This window comes from Bubalus kerabau, chromosome 16 (assembly GCF_029407905.1).
Source record: "Bubalus kerabau isolate K-KA32 ecotype Philippines breed swamp buffalo chromosome 16, PCC_UOA_SB_1v2, whole genome shotgun sequence".
NCBI lineage: Eukaryota > Metazoa > Chordata > Mammalia > Artiodactyla > Bovidae > Bubalus > Bubalus kerabau.
This window is the reverse complement of record NC_073639.1, coordinates 54,823,390-54,838,167: the sequence shown is the minus strand read 5'-3', so window position 1 is coordinate 54,838,167 and position 14,778 is coordinate 54,823,390. Positions and strand designations below refer to the sequence as shown.

General features: G+C 51.6%; 1 protein-coding gene and 1 non-coding gene across 3 annotated transcripts in view; one reads left to right on the top strand and one right to left on the bottom strand.

The window, feature by feature from the left end:
• Positions 1 to 13,123, top strand: part of AACS (acetoacetyl-CoA synthetase) — a 57,954-nt gene extending 44,831 nt beyond the window's left edge. The window contains exons 11-18 of one of the 2 annotated variants that reach the window (XM_055549889.1): positions 136 to 200; positions 325 to 447; positions 2,095 to 2,208; positions 2,887 to 3,012; positions 5,717 to 5,786; positions 6,342 to 6,400; positions 7,200 to 7,402; positions 11,884 to 13,123. In XM_055549889.1, coding sequence (XP_055405864.1) covers positions 136 to 200; positions 325 to 447; positions 2,095 to 2,208; positions 2,887 to 3,012; positions 5,717 to 5,786; positions 6,342 to 6,400; positions 7,200 to 7,402; positions 11,884 to 12,021 — 898 coding nt within the window. In that variant the 3' untranslated portion in view covers positions 12,022 to 13,123. The remainder of the gene's footprint in view (positions 1 to 135; positions 201 to 324; positions 448 to 2,094; positions 2,209 to 2,886; positions 3,013 to 5,716; positions 5,787 to 6,341; positions 6,401 to 7,199; positions 7,403 to 11,883) is intronic. The other variant, XM_055549890.1, reaches the window with a different exon arrangement.
• TRNAG-CCC (transfer RNA glycine (anticodon CCC)) lies at positions 11,747 to 11,819 on the bottom strand. The gene has a single exon. It is a non-coding gene; the product is annotated as a tRNA-Gly (tRNA).
• Positions 13,124 to 14,778: the final 1,655 nt, after the last annotated feature.

Genomic DNA, 14,778 nt, shown 5'->3' with positions numbered 1-14,778 from the left:
TATAAGTTTAGTCCAGAAAAATGATGTGTTTGGATTTTGCAGCCTTGTTCTAAATGGGTCACTAATAGGAGAAAACTTTGGTTACCTGCAATATGGAAGAGCCTTGACGGGTTTCTGGTGTTTTCTTTCCGTCAGCATCACCATCCTTGGAACGGGAGCTAAGTGGCTCTCTGTGCTTGAAGAGAAAGACATGAGGCCAGGTAAGCATGCCTCCCTGTGCGTCCATCCCTGGAAATGAAATCAGATCTGCTGTGTTACCCATTTCCTGCAAGCCAGCACAGGGCATCGGATTTGGCTCTAATCTCTCGATGCTTCTGGCTCTAGTGGAAACCCACAGTCTCCAGACACTGCACACGATCCTGTCCACCGGCTCCCCACTGAAAGCCCAGAGCTACGACTACGTCTACAGGTGCATCAAGAGCAGCGTCCTGCTGGGCTCCATCTCAGGTATGAGTCCATCATGCGCCTGTGCCATAGAGAGGGTTCTGGAAGGATCAGGGGACTTGGGGACCAGGCTTGGCCGCTCAGTGTGCTTACCCTCTGACCCAGCAAGCCCACCAGCTTGAATCTGTTGGGATAAACAGTCAGCAGGGTGTGCTCAGTTGATGCTGCTGATTCTTGATAGTTATGTTCCAGGGAGAAGCTGCAGACATGGAATTAGCAGTTCCTGAACCTTTGCCAGGGTGGGAAATATACACACGCACCTCACATCGGTTGTAACCGTAGATCCTAAACGACTGATTCTGGTAGAGCCTATTTTCTTTACAAAAGAGAAAACGAAGTTCGGGCATGCTAAGTGACTGACCCAGGACCACCTGCTAGCAAGGGTACAGAGTAGGATTTTAAAAAAAGCGAAATTGATTAGTTGGGCTGTGCTGGGTGCTAGTTGCAGCACGTGCAGGATCTAGTTCCCGGCCGGGATCGAACCCGGGGCCCCTGCACTGGGAGCGCAGTCTTAGCCCCTGAACCACCAGGGAAGTCCCAGTGTGGGATTCAGACCTGGTTCTGTTGTTCCAGAGCCAGAGTTTCCCCACCATCCCCATCCCATCCCCTGGTCCTCCCCAGATCCTGCCTGGTGGGCAGGGATGTGGTGGTCGTGTGGGCACAGGGTCATCTTCCCAGGCCAGCCCAGCCCATCTCAGGGCAGCACGCCTATTAGGATCTCAGTTGGTCCTCCCACCCCTGTCCAGTGAACCCAGCTCTGATCCTGAAGCAGAGGAAGCAACACTTCTGCTCACGCCCTTGTGCCTCCTTGGGGCCCTGGGGGCTGGTCCAACCTTGCTGGTCACTGCAGTGAACACAATTCTCCGTTTTTGTGAGAAGCATCAGCCAGTGTCTGGATCGTCGAGTCTAGGAAGGGACAGAGTCGTGGGCTCCTTGGGTGACCCCCTCTCACACCCTCCCCACTTTCCTCCCTGGGCTGCCATCTGCCTCCACCGTGCACCTGGGTGGGCCCCTTGCATGTCTCTGCCCTCAGGACATCCCGTCCTGCAATCATGTGGGGCCCTGCCCTCCCCGGGAGCCCGCCCTAGGGGACAGTTGTCAAGGGGGTGGTTGTCCAGGTCTGGGGGTTAATGCCATTCCCTCCTGATGGCACCCAGAGTCTGACTCCCTATCAAGCTCCTTTCTGAAATCAGAGTGTTTCCCATCCGGCACATTGCCTCTCACGTGAGACTCACCCTCCTGGGACCGCAGGCTTTCTGCTTCTCGGGTGATTAAGTGAATGTGAGCCACAGCAAAGAGCCTTTGCACATGACCCATCTCCGCGGCAGTGCCTGCGGGCGGTTCTAACAGGCCACACTTCAATCTTCCATGAACCTCAGTCTCAGATTTCAGTGTGACCACAGGAGGTCGTTCACTGGTTTCTCCTCCAGCAGGAAGTCCTGGTCAAAAATAAATAAATAAATAAACCACCCAGACCCAGGAGGTTTGTGCCAGTTTCTGAATAACCTCCCTGTTCTTTCCCTGAAAAGAAGCTCAACTGTCTGGAGACAGAGTCGGAGAGGTTGTCCTGCAGGCTCTTTGCTCCTGGAGGGTTCACCGATGAAAAATTGGTCTTGGTCTTGTAAATCCTGGATCTCCTTTCGCTGGCAGGTGGCACCGACATCGTCTCCTGCTTCATGGGCCAGAATCCATCCATTCCTGTGTACAAAGGGGAGATTCAGGCTCGGAACCTGGGCATGGCTGTGGAGGCATGGAATGAGCAAGGTGATGGCCCAAACCCTTTCTGTCTTTGTGACGAGGCGTGAGTGGTCACCCGGGTGCACTTGGATGTATAGCTTTGCTGGGGGACAGTTCTCCAAAACTGCCCCCTCTGAGGGTCTGCCCCTCCCCACCAACACTTCCAGACTGCTGGCCTCTGAGCCTGGTTTAACCCCCACCGGCCCCCTATCTGCCTTCAGCCTGAAGCAGAGGAATAGGTGTTGGTTTGGAGCATAGACGGAGGACCAGGTGCTCGGCACGCAAGGTGGGCATCTGAGTTTTGGAAACACTGCTGAGGCCGCCCCACCAACGGCCTCACATCCTGACCTTGATGAGGACACAGGGTCAGATGCAGCACAAGGGGCAGCGTGCCGCCATCCGTGCGGAGTTTGGAAACACACAAAATGACGTTATTCAGACGCACGTGGATGTAGTAAAAGTATTAATACACACAAGGGAATAATACAGTGTTCCAGAGAGAGAGATTTGGGAGAGTTGTGTGGGGAGGGATTAGCATGGCTTTCGGTGATGTCGGAGGGATGGGCAGGGTGGTGGGACCAGCTCTGTAGCTTTGTGTGTGTCTAAAATACTGCATAATAGCTTGTAGTTTTAAAAAGGAGAGAAGGAGCGCCGAGGTGTGGCCGTGGTATGTGCTCAGTGTTCCTGTTGTGCCTCCCCAACCAGGAAAGGCCGTGTGGGGTGAGAGTGGTGAGCTGGTGTGCACCAAACCGCTCCCCTGCCAGCCCACGCACTTCTGGAATGATGAGAATGGCAGCAAGTACCGGAAAGCGTACTTCTCCAAGTTCCCAGGTGGGTCGAGGATGCAGGCGGAGCCGCCCAGATTCCCTCCTGGGCTGGGCCTTCGGGGTCTAATTCTGGATGCACCCTCCCCCTGCCAGCCCTCTCCCTGCTGAAACCTGGTGAGGCCGCTCCTGGCTCCTTCCACCAGAGGGGTGATGATGAATTTTTGATCAGTATCTTGTCACTTTCATCTTGAAGCCATCATACGAAACTCTGATCTGGGTTTAGTGTACTCTTAACATTCTCCGTGCCCACAGCCACTTGGCCCTGAGCCCGGCACCTGGGAGCTGGCATGAGCCGCTTGTTTGCCTGTGTAGGGCCAGGGCTGGGGGTGGGGGTGGTGGTCGCTGCTCGCTTACCCTGACTTGTGTGCCTATTCAGGGAGAGATGCCTGTGCAATAGGTGTCTGGCTGGGGTCTCCGCTGTCTCACACCCCATCATCCAGTCCTTATGGAGGTAATGGGAGAAGAGAGCTTTTGCAGTGGGATAATTAATTTCAGGCCCGTCACTCACTCAGGCTGCCCTCTTCGCTCATCTTTGGAGCGGGCGCCCTGCCCCTGAGCTGGGAAGTCTCTTTATTTAAAGCTCTGATCCCTGCCTCCTCCTTATTTTATTTCATAAGCAACCTTGAGTTATTGCTGCTATATAATTCATAATTTAGCAAGCATTCTGCTCCAGAGTTATATACCAAGTACTTGCTCTCTTCAGTGTCTAGAAAGGTGATTTGATTTTGTATAAACCACATGTGGACTATCAGAAAGTGGCAGGTGACTGTCAGGGGTAGAAAGTGCCACCGATCCCTCTTATTTCTCTGCTCAGCCTTGCGTGTCCCCATGTAACGTCCCATCTGAAAGCTATTGTACCCAGCATAGCACCTCCCATGTGAGTTAGCAGGAACATCCCCCGCCTGTGTGGCCTGGTCCTTACTGGATGCCTGCTGTGTTTAAGCCCCACCTCGGATCCTGCCAGGGTGTAGCTGTTGTGACATACTAAGGCAGAATAGAGAGGGAGGAGGAGGGAGAGACATGTTCCTCATGATCCTGAAGAGTCAAAGCTCCTGTCTAAGGGAAGGATTAGAACCTCAGCTTGAAGACTCATCTAAGAAATGACATCTCTTCATCTTCTGCTCAGTACACTGCTCCCTGAAAGCTGTCTTCACTGTCACTTTTTGTTACGTATACAAGGGTTTACATGATAGATGTCTCTTCAGGATTAATTTCATAAAAAGCCTTTTTTTTTTTCCTTTTGGCCACGCCGCATGGTTTGTGGGATCTTAGTTCCGTGACCAGGGATGGAACCTGCTCCCTTTCCAGTGGAAGCACAGAGTTTTAACCACTGGGCAGCCAGGAAAGTCCCAGAAAAATCTTTATTTTTGAGCGTTGAAATTCCTTCTTGGGTAAAATGAAGACCCTGTGACTTGTGATATTTCCATTTTTGCCTTGGCTGCCAGGAAGCTCAGAGCTGCCATCATTGCTTTGTTGGAGCCGTCCTCTCACCCCTGTGCAGTTTCGGATTCTTTCAATCATCCCATCATACAGTTGGTTTGATAGGTAGCTTCCTCAAATACTTTCTGGAAATAGGCGGGATATATGAATAAATATGAAGAAACAAGGGCAGATAAGATAAAGAGATCTGAAGCTACAGGTCACGGTCAGGACGGACATAGGTTGAACTTCAGTCATTTCATTCCAGTCTCAGGCTGATTGGGTTAGCGCTTAAGAGTCAGAAACTGTGCTAAGAATTGGGAGGGATGAGATGGTGTCCGTGAAGGCCCTGAGCCAGTTTTATCTGCTGTTTTCTCTTTGTGGATCACAGGAACTCTGGGGCTTATTTCAGGAGGCCAGGCTGCTGCCTGCAAGCTGTGCAGAGCCAGTGGGGCCATGCTCTCAGATATTCACACCTGGAGCGCCACCTCTACTGTGGGGCCGGTCCTGGGCTGGCTGTGTTAGCCCAAGGAGGGAGGCCTCTTCCTGGCAGTTTCCACATGAGGCTTGGCTTCTCTTTGACCAGCCCCCTTGGGTCTGTTCTTCTGCTGTGCCCAGGACGAGGGCCTCTCCTTGAACATCACCAGCCCAGGGCCCAGGTGTACACTGCCGGCCACATGGGACGGCTCAGGGCACACGGTGTCAGTGTCCCCCTGTTCCTCCTCTTCCGCCCTCTGTGCACCCTGGGTTTTTCTGCAGGTTAAGTCTCTGTCCACGTGGCTGGTGCCTTACTTCAGGCTTCCATTACTGGGACTGGAATAGTAGCCCCCTGCCCAGTCCTGCTGCTTCTCTTTATTCTGTTCCGAGATGGGCCCTGACTCCTCCAGACCTGCTCCGTCAGCCGCCCCAGGCTACCCTCTCTTCCTACGCTGGGGCTTGTACTTTCCCACCCTCTTCTCAGAGGCCCGCCTTGAAGCTTCACTGACCTGCTCAGTGTCCCCTTCACATTCTCACTGCTGGCGTTGGTCTCAGCCCGTCAGTTCCTCAATGGTGCCTGCAGGAGGGGCGTTTCTCACGCACCGCTGCATCTCAGAACTGGGTGTAGGGTGGACTCCACTAGGAGGCGTGCCTTTGGGGGTGAGAACTGTTAGTTCAGTTCTGCCCCCAGCCCCACATCACACCTGTTTTTGGGCCTCGGCTCTGTCGATAAGAGTTACATTTCTGTCATACGTACCTCAGGCGTCTGTCCATGCCTCCCTCAGGGTGACCACCCCTCTGCCTCCCCGCAGGTGTCTGGGCACACGGTGACTACTGCAGGATAAATCCCAAGACCGGGGGAATCGTCATGCTGGGCCGAAGGTGAGGGGTCTGCAGACCTGGCTTCTGTCCCCTGCAGACCACCTAGGGAGTGGGGGTGCTTCCTGCATCCTGGGCTCCACTGGCTCAGTCTGGGAGTGGGCTGACTGTACCCCATCTGGGCCCTTCCTGTGTCAGCTTCCAGAGGGCGGGTCTGGCCTGATCCGCATTTCTGAGCCCCAAAATGGTGGATTGGGGGGCTTTGCAGGGTGGGGACGAGGGCTTTGGCAGATGTAAAGCCTGCATCTGTCTGCAGAAGCTATGGCCCTTCCCAGAGTGGGAGTGTGGGGGTGCTGCGGCATCCACACCTGGGAGAGGGGTACTTGTACAGGTGTGAAGGGCAGGAGGTGGCGGATGCTCGCACACAAGGGGACCCCTTGATGTCTAGCTTTGAGTTTAGAGGGAGAAAGGTTGGTCAGGATCAGAAGCTGGGGAGGCAGCCGGCAAGGACAGGGTGGACATGGTGGTGTCGTGGGAAGGGGCTGACTGTCCCCCAGCCCCCACAACTGGCCTCACTCAGGAGCCACCGTGTGTTCATGACCTCCTCTTTCTTTGCAGCGATGGCACGCTCAACCCCAGTGGAGTGCGATTCGGCAGCTCGGAAATCTATAACATTGGTGAGCATTTTCCTTTCTCCTGAAATAATTCTCAGGTCTTCCAGGAGGGAAGGAAGAAGGGTCCTAGCAGGGAGCCTGCTCTCCAAAGATCCCACCTTTTGGCATAACTGGCCCATTTGCCTCTGGTTGTGAGAGTAGGCATGTATGAGCTTGTCCTTCTTCCTAGAACATGCCTTGTCCTACGCTGCCTGTAGCTTGTAAAACCTCAAGATGGGCTTCTTAAGGTCCCATGGCCCGGCCCCATTGCATTATGTCTTAGCCTCATGGTGAGCTCTGTGGGGTTGGTCGTTTGTGTCTACTCTTTGTGGCTGAAGAAAGATGCACAGAGAAGTTGTGTGATTGTTGAAGGTCACACAGCACTATTCAGCACCAGATAAAGACAGTGCACAACAGAGTTACCCATGGGACTTCAAAATGCCCCCACCAAAGCCACGGAGTCAGCCTCCCAGGGAGGCGGCCTCATAGGGATGTCAGAGCCCCAAGGTCACGTCAGGGCTGTGCAGCCAGGATGGAATCTTGATCCCTGTGATTCCAGCCTTTCTTCCAGAGCTGGAGTCCCCACCAAGGTGCTTGCTTCCTTTTCTTTTTAAATTTGTAATTGAGGAAGTAAGCGTGCACAGCTCCCTGTAAGACGTCAACCCTTCCAGCATGAGCTGCGGCTCTCTGCTGGTGATGGGTGTCCTTCCACCTGTTCCCCAGAAGCTCTTCCCCAGGGTGGGGGCTGGAGGAAGCGACGGCGGTCCCTGTCAGGGTGGGATGGTGTGAGAGCGAGGCCCTGTCCCTCGCCCTGTCTCCACAGTGGAAGCCTTCGAGGAGGTGCTGGACAGCCTGTGTGTCCCGCAGTACAACAAGGACGGGGAGGAGAGGGTGATCCTCTTCCTGAAGATGGCTTCCGGCCACACCTTCCGGCCTGACCTGGTGAAGCGGATCCGTGAGGCCATCCGCCTTGGCCTGTCTGCCCGGCACGTGCCCAGCCTCATTCTGGAGACGCAGGGCATCCCGGTAGGGCCCCCTAAGAGCTCCCCTGCTTCTGTAGCACTCAGCTAGATGCTTGCTCATGTTTTATATATAGTTGTTCCATGTTGCCTGGCAACCCCGTCCCCATCCTTTTTTCTTTTCTGCCATCCCTCTCTCTTTTTTTTAACCCCTCGTAAATTGCATGTAAGGCAACTTCTGCTAAACACTGGTTTTCAGAGGGTAAGCAGGCCCAGCCCGGCCTGACCAACTGGTTTTTCCCCAGTGTGGTTTTAGTGTGTTCTCAAATTATTAATGCGAAAATTAATTTTAACTTTTTAAAGAGCCGCTGGGGTGCTGTTGCTCTTGCCTTTTAATTTTTAGTTCTGGCCTGCAGAAAGAAGATTTGAATCTATTTAGAGGCACATCTCCAGAAAGCAGCCCTCCTCCCTTGCCTTGTACTCTGTTTAGGCTCTCAGTGGGGGAGGAGATCAGATCACAGCTTTAACTTGCCTTGCTTACAAAACCAATGCCTCTGTCAGCATAGAGAGGAGACTGCCCTGTGTGTGTGCACACACCTGTATGCATGGGTACACACACAGTACATCAAGTGTACAGGTGAGCCAAGCTTGTATTGTTCATGGGTGTTCATGGGTGTAGGGGGTGGGAGCAGGTTAACAGGGTCCCCAGGGGATGGAGAGTCTTCACGTTAGGAGTGGGGATGTGCTTGCTTGCTTGTGGGTGCTCAGTTGTGTCCAACCTTGTGAGACGACATGGATTGTAGCCTGCCAGGCTCCTCTGTCCTTGGGATTGTCCTGGCAAGCATACTGGAGTGGTTTGCCATTTCCTCCTCTAGGGGATCTTCCCGCGTCTCCTGCATTGTAGGTGAATGGTTTACCCACTGAGCCATCCAGTGGGGATGTGAGGTACGGTTAGAACCAGAGCTTTTTATACCATCCACACATTTATCCTCCACTTTGGTAATGTGTAGGAAGGGCCCTGTGACCTGGAAGTTCTCTGTTTCTCTCAGTGGGTGACTCTTTTCTCTCCTTAATATTTATTTTTATTATTTATTTATTTGGCTGCACCAGGTCTTAGTTGCAGCGTGTAAGGTCTAATTCCTTGACCAGAGATCAAACCCAGGCCCCCTGCATTGGACGCATGGAGCCTTAGCCACTGGACCACCAGGAAAGTCCCTCAGTGGGTGACTCTTGGTGACACAGTGGGGACAGTGGTTCTCAGGGAGAGAAGAGACTTCTTTTTTCTTGTCTTTGGTTGCACCTTACAGCATGTGGGATCTTAGTTCTCCAACTAGGGATCAAATCCCCACCCACTGCAACCTTGCACTGGAAGCACAGAGTCCTAACCACTGGACCGGCCAGGAAATGAGAAGGGACTTCTTGAGTCAGTGTCACTCACTGACTTTCCCTGGTGAGGGTCTCAGGTATCCCTTCAGCGGATCAGGTTCTGTCTGCATCCGAAACACTTTGGAGAACTAGACTCTGATCATCCCCTTGGCCTTTATTTTGTTGAGAATGAAGAAAAGCTGTCAGAATGGTGAACTTGCTGTCACCATTGCTGTCAGAATGGTGAATTCCCATTCTGTATCTGCTCATGCAGCCTTTAACTGTGTGGCTCACAACAAACTGGAAAATTCTTAAAGATATGGGAATACCAGACCACCTGACATGCCTTCTGAGAAATGTGTATACAGGTCAAGAAGCAACAGTTAGAACTGGACATGGAACAGACTGGTTCCAAATTGGGAAAAGAGTACGTCAAGGCTCCTTGACGTATATTGTCACCCTGCTTATTTAACTTATATGCAGAATACATCATGTGAAATGCCAGGCTGGATGAAGCACAAGCTGGAATCAAGATGGTAGGGAGAAATATTAATAACCTCAGATATGCAGATGACACCACCCTTATGGCAGAAAGCGAAGAACTAAAGAGCCTCTTGATGAAAGTGAAAGAGGAGAGTGGAAAAGTTGGCTTAAAACTCAACATTCAGAAAACTAAGATCATGGCATCTGGCCCCATCCCTTCATGGCAAATAGATGGAGACACAATGAAAACAGTGAGAGACTTTATTTTTTGGGGGCTCCAAAATCACTGCAGATGGTGACTGCAGCCACGAAATTAAAAGACACTTGCTCCTTGGAAGAAAAACTATGAGCAACCTAGACAGCATATTAAAAAGCAGAGACATTATTACTTTGCCAACAGAGGTCCGTCTAGTCAAAGCTATGGTTTTTCCAGTAGTCATGTATGGATGTGAGAGTTGGACTATAAAGAAAGCTGAGAGCTGAAGAATTGATACTTTTGAACTGTGGTGTTGGAGAAGATCTTGAGAGTCCCTTGGACTGCAAGGAGATCCAACCAGTCCATCCTAAAGGAAGTCAGTCCTGAATATTCATTGAAAGGACTGATGCTGAAGCTGAAACTCCAATACTTTGGCCACCTGATACTTAAAACTGACTAATTTGAAAAGACCCTGATGCTGGGAAAGATTGAAGACAGGAGGAGAAGGGGACGACAGAGGATGAGATGGTTGGATGGCATCACTGACTTGATGGACATGAGTTTGAGTAAACTCCAGGAGTTGATGATGGACCGGGAGGCCTGGCGTGCTGCAGTCCATGGGGTTGCAAAGAGTCGGACACAACTGAGCAATTGAACTGAACTGAACTGATCTGCTCATGAGACTAGGGGAGCAATTTATTGGAAATGGAGGAAGACCCCAGCCTATTTTTCCGTCCTCAGCCAGGCTCTTGTCTGCTTACTCTCAGGCACCCAGCTCAGCTCTCTCCTGCTCTGTCTTCCTGTGGGGTCATGACTCCTGGCCCATGAGGTCATGTTTAGGGTCCCTGGAGATTTTACAGGCACCCTCATATTCTCAGATCCCTGTGGTCCAAACTACTGAAGCACTTAGGAGAAGATTCATCCTGTGTCGCCGGGCTGGTGTAGAGGATCTTGCTGGGCCATGGCACTTGGGGCTGGCCATGGCCAAAGTCCCAGCTGGGGATCTGGTCGCACCTAGGGGAATGTAAGTGGGCATCTGAAGCCCTGTCTGGCTGGAAGGCCCGGTCCCAGCAGGTCTTCATCCCTGGTCACGGCTGACGTACTGGCCCATCCTGACTGGAGGCTCTGACTTACCTCCTGCGTGGGGGAGAGGAGGGGTTCCAGCAGGAGCTGGGGGAACTTCTGCTTCCCTCCTGCCCTTCTCACCAGGAAGCAGGAGCGGAATTTCTTCTAAAACAACACCTTGTTTATTTTGTCAGCCGATGGAAGATGTAAGTTGTTAGCTCCCATGAGCCGTTATTGGGGCTTTAGCGTTTAGAAGCACAGAAAGCGCACGAGACGCTTGCATTTCTGGGCGAGAGGGATTGACGGCACTCCAGTGACAGGCAGTCCCTCGTAAGCCTACATTCAGATCCGTAATTAGTTCACACGTTGACAGAGGTTTTCAGTGAATAAATTTTAATTACATTTCAGGTTAAAAAGAAGGAAACGTGCCAGTGCAGGGAGAGATCAGAGCACTGGCAGCTTTATTAAAGAACTGTATTTGTTCCAGAATATTCTTGGCCCCTAAACATGCCAGCATGGCTGCCAAATGCCCATTGGAGTTAAAGATGAAACACACATGCTATGAATATCGGAGGGAGCTTTGAACGTTTGGAGAGAGTCTGATTATAGGAAAAGCAGTGTCCCATTCATTCAGATGACGGTTCTGGGGGAAGATGGGGTGGAAGTTTCTAGAGGCTCTTGGATGACGCTCACTTTTTAGTGATTAGGGATGGAACCACAGGAAGCCAGTCCAGTCGTGGAATAAGCTAGCCTTTATATTATAACACAGTATAAGAAGCAAATACAAATAATGAAAATGCAGTGTTATAGTCACACCCAAGAGCCGTGTGCGCATGAACTCACAGACTGGGCGGGGTGCTGTGGTCCCATTCTACATTTGAGGAGATAAACCTGGGTTAAGGAACTTGCCCAGTCACCCCCTGAGAAAGACTTGCTTTCAGAGTTTCGGGTCATGGTCTTTTTGGCTTGGATGTACCCAGATATCAGAGCTAAGGAATTTTTTTTCCCTTTTGGGTTCTCTTTGTTTTTCCTTTAAGATTTTTGATGTGGAGCATTTTTAAAGTCTGTATTGACTTTGTTACAATATCGCTTCTATTTGATGTTTTGCTCTTTTGGGGGCCTGAGGCATGTGGGATCCTAGCTCCCTGACTAGGGATTGAACCCACACACCTTTCATTGAAGGTGAAGTCTTAACCCGTGGACCACCAAGGATGTTCTAGGATTCTTTTTTTTTTAATATTTATTTTTAATGATTGATTTATTCAGCTGTGTTGGGTCTTAGTTACAGTATGTGGGATCTAGTTCCCTGACCAGGGATCGAACCTGGGTCCCCTGCATTGGGAGTGCAGAGTCTTAGCCGCTGGACTGCCAGGGAAGTCCCTCCTCTTTGGGTCTAAACAGTCTTTCTGTTTGCTCCCCTGCCTACTCCCCACTGGCAGTACACCCTCAACGGCAAGAAGGTGGAAGTGGCTGTGAAGCAGATCATCGCTGGGAAGACGGTGGAGCACCGAGGGGCCTTCTCGAATCCCGAGACCCTGGAGTTGTACCGGGACATCCCTCAGCTGCAGGACTTTTGAGCCGAGCTGGCCAGCATGTCCCTCAGCCACATGCACCTGTACCGTCATTTTTGTACATTCAAGAAATTCCTTAGAAACCTACGACTCTTTGGAAAGGGGTTCAAGCCAAGTCCCTAGGCCCAGGGAAGAACCATTCTCTGTCCTGCAGGTTCATTTGGTGCATTTGGTGGGTTCCCGAGTCTTCCCCCACCGTTGCGGGATCCTGACCTTCAGTGATCCTGGAGGGTGTGTGTTTTTGCATACTTGCAGGGATGAGCTGGGGTCACCTGTGTATGTGCCATTACAGCTGATGCCCGGTCCCCTGTCCAGGGCTGGTGGGCATCCTGTGTCAGCTCAGCTCTGGGGATCAACCAGCTTGCAGCCTTATGCTGTGGTCCATTTTGATCTCTTTCTCCCCTTGATCTTCTCCCAGCTCTGGCTGCCGTCCTTCAGGGCCCGTCTGGCTACTGTGGTGTGTTGCCCATCAGGGGACCCGTCCCAGGGTGACTTTACAGCATCTCACAGCAGACCATCAGCACCTGGGCCAACCGCTGTCCCACCTGTGTGTCACAGATGGAATCCCGGCAGCTCCTGGGGCAGCCGTGTGTTACCCCAGCCCTGGCACCCCTCGGCAGACAGAGAGCTCCAGTTGCCTTTAGAGAATGACTGGGTTTCATGTTTTAATAGGATCTCTTTATTTCATGGATTTTTGAGTGGTTTAAATGTTTTTAATGTTAATTAAGTGTGTGGTATATGAGCGTTTGAAGCTGTGGGTAATGTCCACCCCATGAGGGGTGTCACTCAGGAATGTGGGCAAGTCCCAGGTGGTGGGTCACCCAGGTCCTGCCAAGGCAGAGCTGCTGGGCTTCGAGGGACATGGCTTCACTGCACAGCCCCGTCCGAGGGCCCAGGACCCGCACACCAGTAGCCAGATGTACTTTTGAATGTACTTGTCAGTTCGGCCTCTTAACACTCTCCAGTCATCATAAGGTTCATTTTTGTATTTTTTAAAACTGAGCACAGTGGAAAACTTTCTTGAACCCTTTTTCTCTTGTGGATTATAAAAACAGGACAGATTGCTACGAGGCATTTAATGCAATAAACATATATGTATATATGCACACACAGGCATGCTCGTGTGTTCTCTGCAGTGGGTGCTGGATCTGAGGGTGTCAAGCTGGTGTTGATGGGCCAGCAAGATGTTTGGTCCAGATGGTGGGAGCGTGTCCTGGGCCCCTGGTATGTAGTGGACCTGCCTGGTGATCAAATGGCCCCAGAGCCCTTCGCAACATGAGGTCACACCCCAGAAGGGAGGACATGCTCACCCTGGACTCTGCTGGAGCTCAGAGCCGCCGGGGTTCTGGTTGGCACTCCTTCATCTTTTCAAGACCACACGTGTGTCCCTTGGATGGTGTCTGGCTCTGTGCCATAGCATCCAGGCCGGGCCCAGCAGGGCTTATGTTTCTCATGTCATGGGAGGTTGAAAGCAGGCTGTTCTTGAGTGGGTGTAGGGGCTGAAGGGGCCCAGCTGCTCCATCTGCTGGGCTCCACTGTCCTCCATGGGGCTGCCCACCTCCAGCCTCCCATCTGTGTCCCAGGCAAGATGAGGACTGGGTGAGAGGCCAAAAGTCTGTCCCTTTTCAGCCTTTATCATCAAAACAATGGTTTTTCTGGAAACAACACCCAGTGCATACCTGCGTATGTCTCAGGGGCCAGAACTGGCCCCAGGCTGCCGCTTGCTGTGGGGGAGGCGGGTGTTGCGCTGGGGGGGTGGGGTGAGTCTGTGGCCCCAGGCTGCCGCTTGCTGTGGGGGAGGCGGGTGTTGCACTGGGGGGGCGGGGTGAGTCTGGAGAGCTGGGGGAGGCGGTTGTTGCACTGGGGAGGCGGGGTGAGTCTGGAGAGCTGGTAGAGTTTTTAAGCGAGGCCTATTACGTTTGTGTACAGACCTCTTTTTTTCAAGGTTTTTTTTTTTTTTTTTTTGAGATGGACTTTAACTATTAAACTTGTTACAATTTTGCTTCTGTTTTATGTTTTGTTTTTTTTAGGCCACAAGGCATGTGGGATCTTAAGCTCCCTGACCGGGGATCGAACCCACACCCCGTGCATGGGAGGCGAAGTCTGAACCATTGGATCACCAGGGAAATCCCTGTAGACCTCCTTTTATTGTAAGCTGTTTTATTGTGCTTCGAAGATACTGTGGTTTTTGTTTTTGTTTTTTTTAACAGATTGAAGGTTTGTGACAACCCTGCACTGAGCAAATCAGTTGGTCCTGTTTGCTCACTTCGTGTCTCTGTGTCACGTTTTGGTAATTCTCCCAGGACTTCAGACCCTCCACCAGCAAAAGAGATGACAACTTGCTGAAGGCTCAGACAGTTAGCATTTTTTAGCCATAAGTATTTTTTAGTTAAGGTACATGGATTATTATTTAGACATAATGCTATCACACAGTTTAACAGACTACGATATAGTGAAAACAACCTTTGTTCGAGGGCTTCCCCGATGGTTCAGCCAGTAAAGAATCTGCCTGCCATGCAGGAGACACGGGACACATGGGTTTGATCCCTGGGTCAGGAAGATCCCCTGGAGGAGGAAATGGCAACCCATTCCAGTATTCTTGTCTGGGCGGGCTACAGTCCATGGGATCACAAAGAGACACGACTGAGCATGAATCTTTATTCACGCTGGAAAATCAAAAGCTCATGTGACTTACTTTATTGCAGTGGTCTGGACAGAACTGGCCATATCTCCGAAGAATGCCAGTTTTAGTTTGCTGTTGCT